This window comes from Micropterus dolomieu, linkage group LG20 (assembly GCF_021292245.1).
Source record: "Micropterus dolomieu isolate WLL.071019.BEF.003 ecotype Adirondacks linkage group LG20, ASM2129224v1, whole genome shotgun sequence".
NCBI classification, from domain to species: domain Eukaryota; kingdom Metazoa; phylum Chordata; class Actinopteri; order Centrarchiformes; family Centrarchidae; genus Micropterus; species Micropterus dolomieu.
The window spans coordinates 5,667,181-5,683,241 of NC_060169.1; the positions used below are offsets into that span (position 1 = coordinate 5,667,181).

At 39.3% G+C, this 16,061-nt stretch overlaps 2 protein-coding genes across 3 annotated transcripts in view; one reads left to right on the forward strand and one right to left on the reverse strand.

Annotated features, from left to right (window-relative positions):
* Positions 1 to 16,061, forward strand: part of LOC123958845 (protein kinase C-binding protein NELL1-like) — a 282,963-nt gene that overhangs the window by 105,963 nt on the left and 160,939 nt on the right. The window lies entirely within an intron of this gene.
* Positions 2,856 to 8,307, reverse strand: LOC123958846 (piggyBac transposable element-derived protein 4-like). Its single transcript, XM_046032523.1, has 2 exons — positions 8,067 to 8,307; positions 2,856 to 6,753 (listed from the first exon to the last, which is right to left on the reverse strand). Exons 1-2 carry the CDS (start codon positions 8,186 to 8,188, stop codon positions 4,767 to 4,769), a joined length of 2,109 nt encoding a protein of 702 aa, XP_045888479.1. The 5' UTR covers positions 8,189 to 8,307; the 3' UTR covers positions 2,856 to 4,766.

A 16,061-nucleotide genomic window follows, 5' to 3' on the forward strand; every position in this document is an offset into this window, starting at 1 on the left:
TACCAGTTTATATCAATGTGCGGCAAGAATCTCCGACCATGTTCCATAACACATTATAACCACCGACTCTGCCTCGTTATAAATACACTTTAGTCACCATTTACAATTAGTGATATAAAATGGAATAATAGCTTATAGTAATGTTTAAAGTTATATAGCATGTCTTTGTTTGCTTTAAGTAAAGTGTTAAAATATCTATCCCTGGATAATATATTACAGGTGGACATAATACCATATGAACTAATTATAAGACCTTATAACACGTAATTGTTTGCTTTAAGTAAAGTGACACATTTTGCGCAGGAAAACAACTTTTATTTATGTTTCTTCACTATATGAACAATCTGTATGAATTTTGAACATTTTGCAGTTCAGCACAAAAACATAACATGATTACATCAAGAAAAGTCGTTGCCAGGGTGGTGAAAGATCGCTCAAGAGAAGACCTGTTGCCGACCAACATCGTGTAAGAAGAGGCTCAGATGTTATCACAGATGAATGGCGAGCCTATGGACAGGCCCTAACAGATGCAGTGGACGATTAAAGACAACCACTTCACAAAACGTAGCCTATTAAAAGACAAGGAAGGGTCATAATACGTTATGAACTTTGCTATAGTGCCTAATGCATGCAATGTTTGTAAGTGATTATAACAATTGTTATAATTTCTTATGAACACATTATATCGTGTTATATATATATATATGCATAAGTCATTATAGCGATGACCTTCATAGAAAGTGTTACCGAGAATTCCTTTTTAGTAAAATGCTCTCTCTAGGCCTACCTCTAATAAATGCATCATATCACCAGCTTCTAAAAGAACAATCAGCAGCGAGCAGATTAAGAATGACTGTAGTCAGGAACTGGCAATCAGACTCATATTATTTTCATGTTTCTGCCCTGAAAAAACATGTAATGATTAACTGAAGTTTAAAGTTATGTAGAAGACGGAATTACTGTCCTAGTGTGTATTCTACATAGGGCCAGACTTACTAAAGGTTTGTGTGTAAAAATGTGTGCAAACCTGATATCACCCGCAAATTAACATGTAAGCTGATATACCAACAATGGGTACGGAGAATGACGTCTTCCAAAAGTGCAAGATAGCACCTGTTGTTCATTTAGTACTTTTGCCTTAATGAATATGCAATCCGGGGCGTTTCAGTTTTATTGTGCAAAGTAGTGGGAGGGAAACATGCAAATACATTTGTTTACTACACACAATATGAGCCTAAACGGAAGTTCATGTGAGTGCAACAGCATCTGTATTTAATAGGTGTTGAGCAGAGATGGCTGCTGATATCGTTGCGAGGAGACACAGCCGTAATAAAAGAAGATAATTAGATAATATTAATCTATATTCAATATATAGAAATAAAATTATTTTATTTATTTGATGAACTATTTGAATAGAATTGTTTTTTTGTATTTTCCTTGAAGCTTTGGCAGTACTGTTGTATTAATATTCATGCCAATAAAGCAAATTTCGTTTTGACCTGACTTCTTTTCTCCTTGAGATGGAAGAATTTAGAAAGTTGCGTGGCGCTGCGGAGAGCCCCCAGCTGCAGTAGTGCACGGATCACGTGTAAAATTCATCCAGCCAGAGGGAACCATCACCAACTTGTTCACAGCTCGCCGGTCGTAGTAGCGACACAACCCATTGTAGGTATCGAAGAGGGAATGGGGCGTTGGGGCGGACGGGGACAGGAGATCGCGGAGAAACCACGTGCGGACGGTCGGTGACTGTTCCCTCTGCCTGGATGAAGCACGATCTGCTGGCATTTCCTTGCGTCTGGCTCATTCCAGCATACTGTAGCAGTTTCTGCTGGGGTTTCCCAAAGCAGTTTTTCAGGTGTGCTGTCCCAAGTACTTAGTGCTATCTTTGGCAGGATGGCCAGGTACGATATACACATACTCGGGACTCACTAAATGAAACAAACCTAGGTTTTTATGCAGTGGCCGCTTTCCCTCCCGAGTCTCCATGGCAGAAACCATTAAAACATGCAAAACGCTCATTTAAATACTGCCACCTCCCTTGTGTTTGCACCTGTTGTCATCTATGCAACAATTCTTAGTTAATCACCCATAACAGGTACTTCAATAACACTTTCTAATATTTTAGAATGCACACACAATTAAGTACTCTTTATTCGGGATCTTACTAAATCCGGCCCAGAGTGTATGTTTTTGCTGTCAGGTTCAAGTAATACTGACATTCACAGTGTGGCCCATTGAGACTGAGACAGCAGGTGTGTGTTTATGTAAGTGTTGATTGATTTATGATAATGAATTGGTGTCAGCAGATTTATATTTTCACATCACTTCATCTTTCCAGGTCTAATTAGAGAGGTTGAGGTTTCATACCTTTACACAAGAGTCATTTAACAATTTGTGTATTTCTGCCTTTTTAACTGTAATTCCAAAGACCATGAAGAAATGGTGAATGTACATGACATCATTGTCAAGCAAACACTTTTACAGACACAGTTCAACTGTTGAAAGATTAAAATATAGTAAATCAATCATAACAAGGGATGAAAAATACAGAATATCTCCTTGAAAATGTTAAATATCTGTATCAAAATTTAAACTAATGAAACTGGCTTTGGGATGTAATTACTTTAATGAATGCAAAGTGTCAAAATCACCCCCTCTCAATCCTGTAAAGGTATATTATTTAATAAATTTGATTCTTTTGACTTCTTTTTAGATACTAGCTAGTGTATGCTTTTCGTTTTTACACATTTGTCCAACAAACCAAAATCAACACTAAATGTAAAGATTATACAATATTATTTCAAATGTTGTCCCCCCCCAACACCACCCCCAAAATACGAGACACTACACACAGATCCCTTTTGTAAAATGTATTGTATTTTTACAGAACACACAAAAGAACTCCAAAGCCCTACTCTAACCCACAAATACATACAAAAATATCTAAAATAGTATTGTTTAGTTTTTAAAAAAGCATTTTAATTCACAGATAAAACACTTTGAAATAACTTTGGAAAAGTTAGAGAAGTAATGAAGTTAATCAGAGGTACAACAGTCTGTAACAGTTACTTGCTATATAATCCAAAATTAGGAGCCCCTGCTATTGTACCTTTCTCTGAGAAAGTGTGATCTCTCTCACATCTGTTAGTTTCCAAAACCCATTTAGCTATGAGGCTTTGAAGACTGCTTTTTATTTTGCAGTACATAAAGTTATAATACTGTATCTCTGTAAATGTAAATTGTAAAGATTGGATCCAGTGGGAAGGTAGATCCTGTGATATCACTCTGTCATAGATGCTGTACCTGTAACATTTGTGGTCATTCAAGTTTGCACTGATGTAATTTCTATGAAGTGAAGTAGAGTTAAACACACTGAAACAGTGTATTTATATGCATCATAGTGCTGGTTTCTGCATGTAAACATCCTGGTTTCAGAAATCCTTAGTGAAGTCTGTATTCTGGTATCAAAGCCAGAAGGAGTATTGTGATACTATACACCTTAAACAGGTTTCTAATTAGTCTGCAAGCTATGTTGGTGCATCCTCAACTTGAGTCACATTTTAGTGGTTGTCGGACATCCGGTTGTAGAAGCCAAATCCAGCAGATCATGATAAATCCAACCAGAAACCAAAATGGGTTTATCCTCAACTGCTGAGGTACAGTAACTACTGTGGAAACGTTAAACAATAGCTGAGATGCACACATGTCTGTACCATCAAAACCTGGATAATGACCTGTTACTCTTTTGTTTCATGTGAACATCATAAGATCAAAACTAGGATGAAACTCATATTGGTTAAATTAGTGCACATGTAACCATATTCCGTGGTAGTTTAAAAAAATAAAAATAAATTCAAGTGTCATTCCTGTTACAATGTACAACCCCCATCAATTCATTTGTGAGTACATTTGTGAGATAAATCTATATGCACTTTCCCACAACAAGCAACATCACCATATCTGTGAGCACTGGTAAAGTAATGTGAGGTTCTGGGGTTGTTGTAGGAAAGGATCTTGGATGCACATACCAAAAGAGAATCACATGGTATCCAACAGCAGTCTATCAGGTAGAGGTAGATAGATATGTATCCATTTATGTTGCTTAATCTCCAAAACCAGTTTTCAGAGTTACTTGAGATCACTTCTCAAAAGGTGTTTTTAGATGAAAGTCCAGTTTTTAAGTGTCCTCACAGAATAAGATGCAACAACCAAAGCAGTGGCCACTTAAGATAGTCACTCTCATGTGCAGCAACTGAGACTGCCGTCCTGAGTCGCTCTAGCAAAGCTGCTGCTGGGCTGCTTAACAGTCGCATATAAATTCTATACTATTTTTAACAAGAGTCATTGTGAGGCATTTGAATAGATAATGACAGGCACATATACTGAGGCCTTGCGAGTATTTTAATCTTGACAGTTAATTCTGCCCACCAAGATAATGGTTAGATTCATCCATTTATGTAGAGCATCTTCACTAACCACAGGTTTTAAGGTTATTATTATCTATTCTATATCTATTATCTCAAGATATCTCAAACTACTTAAAGATCATTTGGACAGTCTTGGTAAGTACTCAGTGTAATCATGAGGTAAAAACCTTATGAGGTAACAACTCAAGTATCTATAAAAGTTTGGCAAAGGAACCAAAAGGCAGATGGTTGCAGATGATGGCAGATTGTGGTTATCAAAGGCACATGTTTTAAGAAGGGCAAATCACCAACTTATATAAGATGCAATTAAGGCACTTTATACAGACTATATATTGTCACTTAGAAACAGATACTATTGCTTCTGTGCCACTCACTATAGCAGTTCCTTAAAGTAGTGAAACAAAGTGTTTTTTGACAAGTGCTGCAATAGACTGGCGACTTTCTTTTGCAGACCACACATGCCCTTCTGCCAGCAGTGGCCCGATCTCTGGGCGCCACATTGCTCATTTGTTCAACAAAGTAAGCTGGTAGGTGACCTAAACCTGGAGCATCACAGGCTGTAGCAGGTGGCGCTGTGGAAGGAGAGGCTGACGAGGCATCGGATGGGGAAGGAGGGGATGTGAACACTACTTTGGAAGGGGTGGCAGAAGGTACTTTGAAAGGAGAGGCCGGCAACATAAAGTTTTGTGGAGTTGACCGACGCGGAGTAGACCCTATCTCAGCCAAGGACAGAATCAGTTGTTCCCTGAAGTTTTTCTGTGTTATTATGTGCCGATTCTGAAGTTTGCACATTTCTTTGTGTAAGATGAAGGCATTCACAGTGGCTATATCCACAAAATGATAAAACAGAGTTTTGTACCATTTCTGGGTTTTGTGGAGGACATTGTAGTAACCAATAAGTGCATCTGATAAGTCGACACCCCCCATGTACTTGTTGTAATCTTTGATGCAGCCTGGAATAGGCACCTGCTTCACTGTCCACTGTCCATCTTTGTCTTTCACTTTGCGCTTTGCCATGTCATTGCTGTATGCTTTGTGAAAAGTGGAACACATTGTTACCTCCCGGGTGTCTAACCACTTAACAAACAACAAGGCTTCTTTTCTGATCCACCGGATAGTTCCCCTTGGTGTTTTCTTCAGCATTTCATTCCTTTTATTTCGGGGATAACCAGCTACGTTAGAACGAAGCGTGCCACATGCCCACATTTTTCTCTGAAGGAGGTCAAGGAAGAGAGTTGGACTGGTGTAAAAGTTGTCCACATAGAGCTTATATCCTTTGCCTAGAAAAGGGATGTTCAGCAGTCTCATGACAGCATCATAGCTTAGCCCCTTCCCTGAAGGTTGACCTTCTCTTCCCCCATACACAAAAAAATTCAGGGTGTAGCCACACACTGAGTCTGCTAAAACAAAAAGCTTAAAGCCCCATTTAGTTGGCTTATTTCTAATGTACTGCTTAAATGAGAACCTTGCTTTACTCGCCACCATCCGTTCATCTATGGAGATATGCTGGTGGGGATGAAAGAATGTGTGGCAGCTCTCCAAAATCTGTTCATATAGTGGCTTTATCTTACAAAGTCTATCATATCCTGGTGTACCCTTCTTCTGGTCATTGGCCGCTTCAACTTCAGGATCATTCATGTGTAGACTGCGGGAAATGGCTAGGAAGCGTCTACAGGGCATGACAGAGGCAGGAAATGGCAGGCAGAACAGTTTAGATCCTCTCCAGAACTCTTTCAGAGTTTTTAGCGGTACAATGCCCATGTAGAGCACAAGGCAGATGAAGGAGTACATATCTGCTGTTGTGACAGGCACCCAGCTTTCCTTCTGGCTTTGACATTTCTTTTTCCCATAGGCGTTGGTGTTTTTTACCAATGTATCAATAACTGTCGTAGAGAAGAACAGCTGGAACAGTTCCAGTGGTGTGTAATTCGCAGTTCTGCTCAGCTGTGGCCCCACGTCCCTCTCAGGTCTGAACCGTGGTTGAGGAGGCTCGACGTCCTCTTCATCAATGTTACGCCATCTCTCGCCATCTTCTGCTTCACCCTCTTCCTCTCTTCTCTCATGCGGTCTTTCTGCTTGCCTCTTTCCACTCAGATTTTTCCTGCGTGGAGTGGAGACTCTCTTGCCTGTAGTGGGGGAAGTGGAGTCTTTTTTGGGTGTAGATGTATAGTGGGTCTTCTTTCTGAGGGGACTCTGTTCCCACTTCTTAGCTGGGGATTTTTGGGGTGAAGCAGAAGCAGAGCGGTGACGCTTTCTGAAAGCTCTTGTCGTCATGGGCGTACAATTCCACTCCTCATCTGAACTGTCCTCATCAGTTAAGTCTTCCCTGTTAATAAAGTAGATAGGTAAGGATTATAAATATAGTAGGTTTTACATTTCCTCTGGATAAAACTGTTCATTTAAACTTTCCCCAAACCATGCTGAGGGTCCAGACAGAGGGTGAAACAAACAGTGAATAAAGCAATTCTAAGTAAAAGTCAAAAAAACGTCCAAGCTGGGATAAACCTGATGACATCATCAAGGTTATTTTCTCATACTTGACAAAGCTTCTCCAGAGCCACAGAAGATGTAAGAAAAACTGTTTTCACAGGCTTAGTTGTACTGAACATAATGTATCAAATATCAGATTGTGTAGGCCTACAGTTGACAAAAAGCTTTTAACTTGGTGTGATTTTGGTGTGCTTACATAAAAATAATTGTATAAGAAATGTAATCATTTATTGAACGTTAATATCAAGCTGATAAGTCAAAAGATGCAGTAAAAAAAAAAAAGTGTGCACTAGGCCAGTGGCTCTCAAAGCGACCCCCTGGGGGTCCTTGAAATGGTTCCAGATGGTCCCCAGCAAAAAGGGGAATAATTTATCATCAGCTCCATTCATAAGTATCACAGTGAGAGAATGGATTTGTCATGGGTTTCATACACTTTATGTATTACATCTACAAGCAAAAATCTTGTCTGATGGGGATCCGCCCCCACCCACCCCCCCGGGCCACCACTTTAAAATTCTGTAGCGCCTCTACTGCATTGAATGTTATAGGCCTACTACTTAGGAGAAGTTATAGTGGGCCTCCACATTGTTGCAGAATGAGATGCACATACAGAAATATCAACATGTGTTCACATAGCAGCTGGACAACTAACTGCAGGCGCAAAAACGAGAAGGGTAGCGTGCGCAAAGTCCCGTTGCTGTGAACTTTGTTAAACAGCACTAAACGTCAGCCCTGCGGGTTCACATAGTTAACGTGAGCTTCCCGCGTGGCTTTCCATTGTTCTTGCTGTAGATTTGTAACCAGCGCAAACTGTCGGAGTGCACTGTCAGCAAGTGCAGGAGGGCAGCTGCATGTGCACATGCACACAAGAGTCTGCAGAGGAGCAGGATAAGCGCAACAGGTATTCTGTACGACTGTACTGTTAAAGCTGCACAGTTTTTTGTTTGTTTGAATGTCCCATCTAACCTGCTTTTTAAAAACCATCTGTGATGGCCACTGACTGGTACCACAGACTAGTCTGGTGGCTCTACTCATCATTTTAATATGCATATGATGTGTGTGTATGTAAGACCAACACGTACTATCTAGTTTAGGCGCGGAATTTCGTATGTAGTTGGCCTGAAGCCTACTCGGTGTATCTGTACTCACTGGTCTGATCCTCGGGCAAGCCCCTTCGGAATGTAGTCCTCGTCCAGACTGCTGTTCTCGCTCTCAGAATCTAAATCTGAGTGGAGCTGGTCTGATTCATCCTCAGACTCGGAAAGAAACATTTCTTAAATCTGACAAGTTTAGCGGTAGACTTTTCCCGTTAAGAGTTTTAGCGGTGTGTGATTTAATCCCGTGAGTCTTCTCCTTCTCCTCCTTACGCCCACCGGCCTAAACACACTGAATAGAGATTTCTTTTACGCGGCTGTCTCCCCGACAGGATGTGTCGTCTGCCACTTACCATATATGGCTAAGAAGCCCATTTCATTGGCTACAATAGCAGAGCTTTTTGACGGTGACGACTTTCCCACTTGATGGGCCCAGCTGCCAATAAAACATGTGCTCCTGGGATTGGCAGGGGAATTTAAAACTATCTTCGGTCTTTATCCTCGGATTGGTTTGTTATTCTCATGGCCTTCTGCTTGTCTCAGTAGGCCTATTGCTTGATATAATTGGTAATCTATGAACACATAGACCTACATTTTATATTAAAAATTAATGACATTCATTTATTTTAGTATGCTTACCATATTAAAATGGTAATGTGTCTTTGTTCATCATCACTTACTAATGCCAGCATTATTTGTAGTAGTTACTGAATTTGACTGATCCCATGACCTAATTAACCCCCAATGTGGGTAATTGTTTTACCCACATTGGGGGTTAATTAGGCAACCTTTGGTTTTAAAACATTTTATTATAACATGTATATCTTCTTGTCAAAGGTGCTTTTTCTAGCCAGAAGCTCAGTTAATTTGAAGATGCTATAGTTTAGATAGCTCTAGGAAAATGACAAACTGACTACTTTATTTGTTTTTTTAGTATAGTACTATAGAATCAGAGTAATTTAACAGATTAACTGAGGTTAAACAATCAGTTGTTTTAAATGGCATTGCTATCTAGCTAGCTACATCAGGACACCTGTCCAATCACTAAAAATAAATACAGGCTTCATTTACACTTTTCAGACAATGATGTATTGACAGGTTTTACACAAAATGTCACTGCCATAGGATAAATAACAGTATCAGCATTCAGCTGCCCGCATTGCTTAAACCGTAAGTGTGCTGCTATCAGTTTGAATGTTTTTCTTCTACTAGTGACCAGTTGTTTTTTATTACCTAATTAAGGGCAAAGCATGATGGGTAAATCTTTGATGTGTGAGTGCAGAAGCCTCACTATAATCTAAGGCAGCGTCTTTGTCAGCTGCGTGGGCATGATATCTTACAAATATGTGTCTGCTGAGTGACCTTGCTTCCCCTTCCCCATTAAAAATCAGACAGTGGTGTTAGCCACAGGCTGCACAAGTTCCTACTCACTTTTAAAGCCCTTACTTCTTGATAGTGTTTGGAAAAGCTGAATGAAGAAGCTCTAATTATACTACTTATTCATCATGCGGACCCTTAACAGAGCTTCACTGAAGGTAGTCATACTCAAACAGTTTTGTGTGCTTCTTTGCACTGCTTTTGCGACAACATATTTAAAGCAGGGAAAGGGTCAGTTCAAGAAAAATCTGATGCCAGCCTAATTTAGTGGAGGTGAATGGAACTCCACATCATAAAATAAAACCTCAAACCTCACTGTAAACACTTGGAGCTACTGTCTGCTGAAGACTGATGATGGTTTATGTGAGATTTATGGTGCAAGTTATTTTTATTACATGTTTTTTAATTCAGTTTAGCATAAGATAAATGTTTACTCAACATCATCATTTCACAGCACAACAAGATGTGGAAGCAGTAAGTGCTTGCAGAAATTGCTGTACTCTTTCTGGTTACAGCCAGAGTCATGAACAGGTCATGAATTATTCAGTCTGTCATAGCTGTGATTTCAAATTCTGGACAGTTTAAAGATCCCATTTTACTCACATTTCAGCCTTTTGTGAAGTTGTTTTTCATTGCACCATGTCCCAAGATACTGCAAATGTGCCTCATTATTTATTTATTTTTAATTGGTGAAAATCTTGCAGTGCACAGGGTTTACAGAAGGTCCTGCCAGGTACAAACACCAGTAACATGAGCTAATTAATCACCAGAATGTTAGGGGAAAAAAGTTTTTGGTGCCACCATTGGGTGTATCTTAAATCTCAGAGTAATGTGCAGTGCATATAAATGTACTGACAGATACATCTCTGATAGAAAGTGGACTGGTTGGGGACTTACTTATCTCGGCAAAGGAGAAGTGCTCACTAACACAGATTGTGACAGATTTGTGAACAATTTTTGAGAGAAACGCCTTTTGTGTACATAGAGAAGTCTTAGATCTTTGAGTTCAGCACATGATGAATGGGGGTAAAAACAGAAGTGTTGCGTTTATAATTTTGTTCAGTGTATGAATACTTAGGCTATATGCTTTAAATGTACACTATGTGGTTCTTTGATTAAAAAGTCAAACGTACATGCCTTAACTACTACTCCCAAGACGTCGTATGAAACATCCAATGACAGAGCTTAAAATGTTGTTGCCAGCAGCACTAGCAAGCTGAAGCTAGAGATCAAACTATGTAAAACCCTGTGGCAGTTAGAATTTTGGATACATTGCGGATGAATGCAGCATGTTGCAGTGTTTTGTTTGTTGCAATGACAAAATGTTTTTACTTTGCTACAGCATTGATTTGCACTTCTGACTGGTTTGGCTTCTTCTCCAAGTCAGTGTCAGCTGAGGCTTATGGTTACTATAGTAGCAGATTGACAGAAAAAAATGTTTAGAGCTAGCTATAACATAGACCTCTATTATTAATTTTGTTAAACTGACATGATCCACTTTGTTTTGAGTCATAGGTTTTTTTGCAAAAAAACCCCCTGATTAATTCTTTAAAATAATAAAAATAAATGTAAAAATATATATATAGAAATAAACATAATAATAAATAAGTAAATAAACATTGTGTGGATTGTGTGAAACATTGGAATAAATTTGAAAAGCTCTGATACTATATATGGGTCATATGGGTGGACTAGGACGGCAAAGATTAATGGCCGATTTTGTCATTAAAACTGACTTCTGGCAGAAAATACAATGGGGAAAAATTACTTTGACACTTTTGTATCTTTTGTATGGAGCCTGAGATGGAAAGCAGTTTTGGATAAAGGAACAAAGCAAAGCCCAGAGAAGACCAGAGTGATCGTGATCTCTGCATGGTGTATCCTTGAGCTGTGTGGAACAGTAGTAGTGTGGTCGTCCTGAACGTGCGTGCAGCTTTTATAACTCTTTCCCCAGATGAAATATATATGGGACATAATGCATATTGCATCCACTTCGATGCCTTGCCCTGTTGTTTTCGACTGCTGTGTAAATACCTGACAGCAAACTGTCAACCTTGACTGAGTTTCTGACTGTGGTGAGCACTTTATGGCGAGCCTTTAAAACTTTCATGACTCTCGGTTAGCACGTGTGTGTTTGAGAGACAGAGATAAGGGGTTAAAGAAAGGCAGAGAGATGAGGAAAGAACAGACGAAAAGTGTTGTTCTTTACCATCCATCTTCTCTCAGCAGCATTCACATGCTGTTGGAAAACACCCCCCTGACACAGTACAGGGCCGATGTTTACTGAGATCGCCATAAAAACGAAAGGAGAATGAATGATTCAGACCACTGCAGCAAAGTCTGCAGCATCTGCTGCTCTCTGGGCTCCCAAGGATTTCTGCTCTCACTGCCGCCTCTCCTTCTGCTCATCTACACCTCCATCTTTATTTTATTCTACTCTCTTTTTCCATTTGCTCTCTACCTAACCAAGCAAATCATCACACCTCCTACTCTCACTATGCTTGCTGCTCACACAGTCCTCTCATGCAGTACATCATCGTTTCTTCTCATACCTACCACCCCCTGATCTGTGTTTAACAAGTTAACTCATGTAACTTTTCCCATGGATGTGTTGTAATTTCTACTGTATGTCTCTGAGTTTTGTGTGGATGGTTGATTCACATGCACTGTAGTGATATGTTTATCATTCTGTTTCAGTACTGATTGGAGTTTAGGAATACAGATAAACAGAAAGCTGTGTTTGCATTGTTCACACTTTTAGTTGCCTTATTTAGTGCCCACAGTGATATATTACAAGCTAAACAAGATATGTTGTTTTATTTTTTCTGGAGAAACCTGATTACTTAGTCATTTGCATAGAAAAGACAAACGTTGGAACCAATTCACAAATTTCTGTGAATTGGTTCCATATTTGTCTATAATGGTGTTCAGAGGGCTGATAAAAGTATCATTTTTGGGAGTGGTAGGAAGTAACTCACATTACTGACCAAAACACCTGAAAGTCAGACTAAATCTTATTCATCCATGGTAGACAACATTTATCTCAAAGCTATTTATTCAGGATTTTAGTTTTGGATGTCCCTTTGAGTCCATGTGGACTACTCTTAAGCAGTCATGGTTTACCAGTAAAAAAATAAAGTCTCATGTTATCTTAGACAAGCTTGCATTTATTTGGAATTCAAATAGTCATATCCGAAGAATGCGTGTGAATTTTACCAATTGCTGCACTTTTCTAAATTAAATAATACAATGTAGACACGTAGTAGCAAATTCAGATGAAACAAAATCTGTCCCTCAAATCAGGGCTGGACTGGGAATGAATGAAAAATGCTTCAGATTTGTTGACTCAGACCGGCCCACTGAACAACAAACAACCACCACCCACACATCCCAAGCCACACCTAAACAAGATTACTGAACAATATTTATTATAATAATAATAATATATATTTTTTATTATTAACTATTTTATATTAACTATATAATTATAATTTCATATAATAGTATACTATATACCACTAGTATAATATATGTAGAATACAGCAGTTACATTTTGTAGGTTTTAATTAAATCCTGGTGCAAGAAAAATGGTCCTCATTGTAGTTAGTCTGTAGGTTTTTAAATGCTAAGTACTAACTTATCAAAAATCATAACCATTCATGCGTAACGATTGTAACCATAGACTCTTGATAAACAGTCTGAGTTCAACATTTAGAAAGTTTACTGTTGCACAACAGCCTTTTTAGCCTTTTGTACCACCAAACCTAAACATTCCTTATCCTTATTCCTGTTGTCTTGCTGCAAAATCTTGACTAACAGAAGTGGTATCGCTGGGCTCAGTGGGCTGCTCTCTCTCCTCTCTGCTGCCAGTGACTTTGGGTCACTAGGTTGTGATGATTGACTGGTAACTGTGCCAAATGATTCATTTGTTATTTTAAAACATTTGGCAGTATCAGCCTCAAGGAACTCTAACCTGTTCTCTCTCAGCTTTTCAGCACCATTTTTACACTTATTTATCTTTATATTGGTCCACCTTGCTCCACTCCACTATTTATCCATTTCACAGAGATGGGAAAGGGGTGGAGCCCAGGTAAAGTTAAAATTAATTGGTCTAAAAGTAATTGGCGGGGGGGAGAGAGAGGCTGACAGATGTAATATCCAACCGGTGGCCCACTCGCCTGGGCCAGTCAGCCACACTGGTGCATTATCAAAGTGACCCGACAAGGCATCGCTCTTGCTTTTGTTTTTGTATACAGTAATTTTGGCACTCTGTTTTTGCAGATGCGGTGTTTAATGAAGGCACTGTGCCTAAAGGTCGGGGGAGGGGTTTAGTGTCAACAAAACAGTCAACAAAACAGTTGTGTTGGCCCAAAAGGCACGTCGGTCCACCAGCGAAGTGTTCGGTCTGCCAGTCCAAGCCTTCTTTGCATTCAACAAAACAACTTAATTACAAATACTTAACCCTCGGGAGACATTTTGTCCCTGAAGTCTTCTCAGGCAGCTAGCAGGTAGTTGTGCATCACTCCTGAGAAGCCCCAATTATACCAAATGTTAACAAGCAATTTCTGTCTAACTAAACTGGCTCATCAGTAACATAACAGTCAACCTCAAACTAACAAGCCTGTGCATTTTTTGGTCAGTTTTACGCACAACAATCGCAAGAAAACATGTTGGTGAGACTGTTTTTTACCCAATCACACATTGACTTTGGGAAAATATGACCCTTTTTTTGTGTACTGAAATGTAACATTACAGCTCCACAAACCAGTTTCTTGCCTTATGAGCATGAAAGTGTATTGAATTTCCATCTACCTCACTGGCAAAATTAAGCAGCATTTCACTCGCTGTGAATAGAGCATTTTGGAAAAAATGTCACATCGCAGTGAGAGGGAGTGATAGAAGATGATGGCACTTCCAAAGGTAACAGCCGCCTCTGACCACTCACAGCCATGGAGCTTATTAAATGTTCAGGCTGGCCACTTTTCTTATCAGTTCTGTCCTCTGAGCGAAACCCTTAGGCCCAAATAGAGATTCAATTCAAGCTATAAACTGGCCGCATTCATCCCAAGCACATTTGTTGAAGTTCACTCGAGCTATGAAATGCCTTCTACTTCAGTCTGCTTGATATGAGCAGATGACAACAAAACCATTCCGGCTCAGGTTTCAACAAATCGCAAAAGGCGAGCCTCTCTCTTTGAAGATAAATAACTTAACAATTGAATTAATGTAACAACATGATATATCCCTGTGGCCTTTAAAAGTTAAAACAAAAACAATTAGCACACTTGTACAGTGCATTCCTTTCGAAGAAAAGAAGACTGTTGGAGTTTAGAGAAAAAGTTACTTTTTTATTAACAAGAGTCACTGGCTGTCATTTATCAAACATGGATGATATCTTATGACTTACAACAGCAGAAACAACAACAATAATAAAAATTATAATAAAGATGAGGATAATCATAATATTTGCACAAACTGATTCCTGACAGAAATCATTCAGTGGCTTTTGTTAATGTTAGATATATTACATTAAAATCAGCGGATTTCCCATATATTTGCATTAGAGATTATTGGACTTTGAGAATATAAAATACCACATCATGAGCCTGTACGCAGGATAAGCGGTTGACGATGGATGGATATATGTGCTCTGGGAAAAAGTGTAACTTTTAATTTTGACTTTATTTCAGACACATAGGCCCATATCAGGCCCAAATGGATAAAGAAAAAAGGTAAACTACTAAAGTATAATACAAAGATAAAACAGTACAGAAATATGTACAAGATCATAGCGTTTCACAAGTCCACAGTGTTTTAAGGAATACCTTGTGTAGGCTCCGTTAAAGCCATTATGATTACATTTTTTTATCAACTAGACTGTAAGGGCTCAGCCTTGTACAAGGGGTGTGCAGTGCACTCTACCAGGTGAGCTGACTGTGGCCCAACACATAAATTTTGTGCCTCAGCTGGAAGTAATGATGACTGTGAATTGTTTTTATCTTATTTTACCAATAAGGTGGTGTCAATCAGAGCCTCTGTTACCCTGTAGGAAGTACCACAGCACTGAGACTGCCCTGCTTAAAGTCACCAATGACCTTTTAATGTCTGCTGATGAAGGTAGGTGCTCAGTCCTGGTACTCCTGGACCTTAGCGCTGCTTTTGACACCATTGATCACAACATCATGTTAGACAGACTGAGGCACTGGGTGGGGATCTCTGGTACTGCCCTAGAATGGTTTTCATCCTACCTGTCAAATAGGAAGTTTTGCGTGTCTGTAAACAACTAAGTCTCTTCGTTCTGTCCAGTTAAATATGGTGTGCCTCAGGGGTAGGTCTTAGGACCCATTTTGTTTTCCTTGTATCTGCTTCCCCTTGGACATATTATCCATAAACATGGCATTTCTTTTCATATTTATGCTGATGACACACAAATATACTTGCCCGTCAGATCCACAGACCCTGGAATGCTGAGTTCACTTAACAACTGCCTTTGTGAAGTTAAAAAATGGATGTCAAATAATTTCCTCAAGCTGAACTCAGACAAAACAGAAATCCTGGTCATCGGGTCCCAGCAGATGGCAAAACAAATACTGCCATCTGCTGGTTCCCTAGTAAATCACATTAAGCCTGTTGCAAAGAACCTTGGTGTTTGGTTTGATAGTAATTTAAATTT

Bases quoted from the DNA above. Each gene is read 5' to 3' on its own strand.
- LOC123958846 (XM_046032523.1), bottom strand. From the start codon at position 8,188: ATGTTTCTTTCCGAGTCTGAGGATGAATCAGACCAGCTCCACTCAGAT. The intron at 6,754-8,066 runs GTGAGTACAGAT...CTTTATTAACAG, and splicing joins CTTGCCCGAGGATCAGACCA to GGAAGACTTAACTGATGAGG.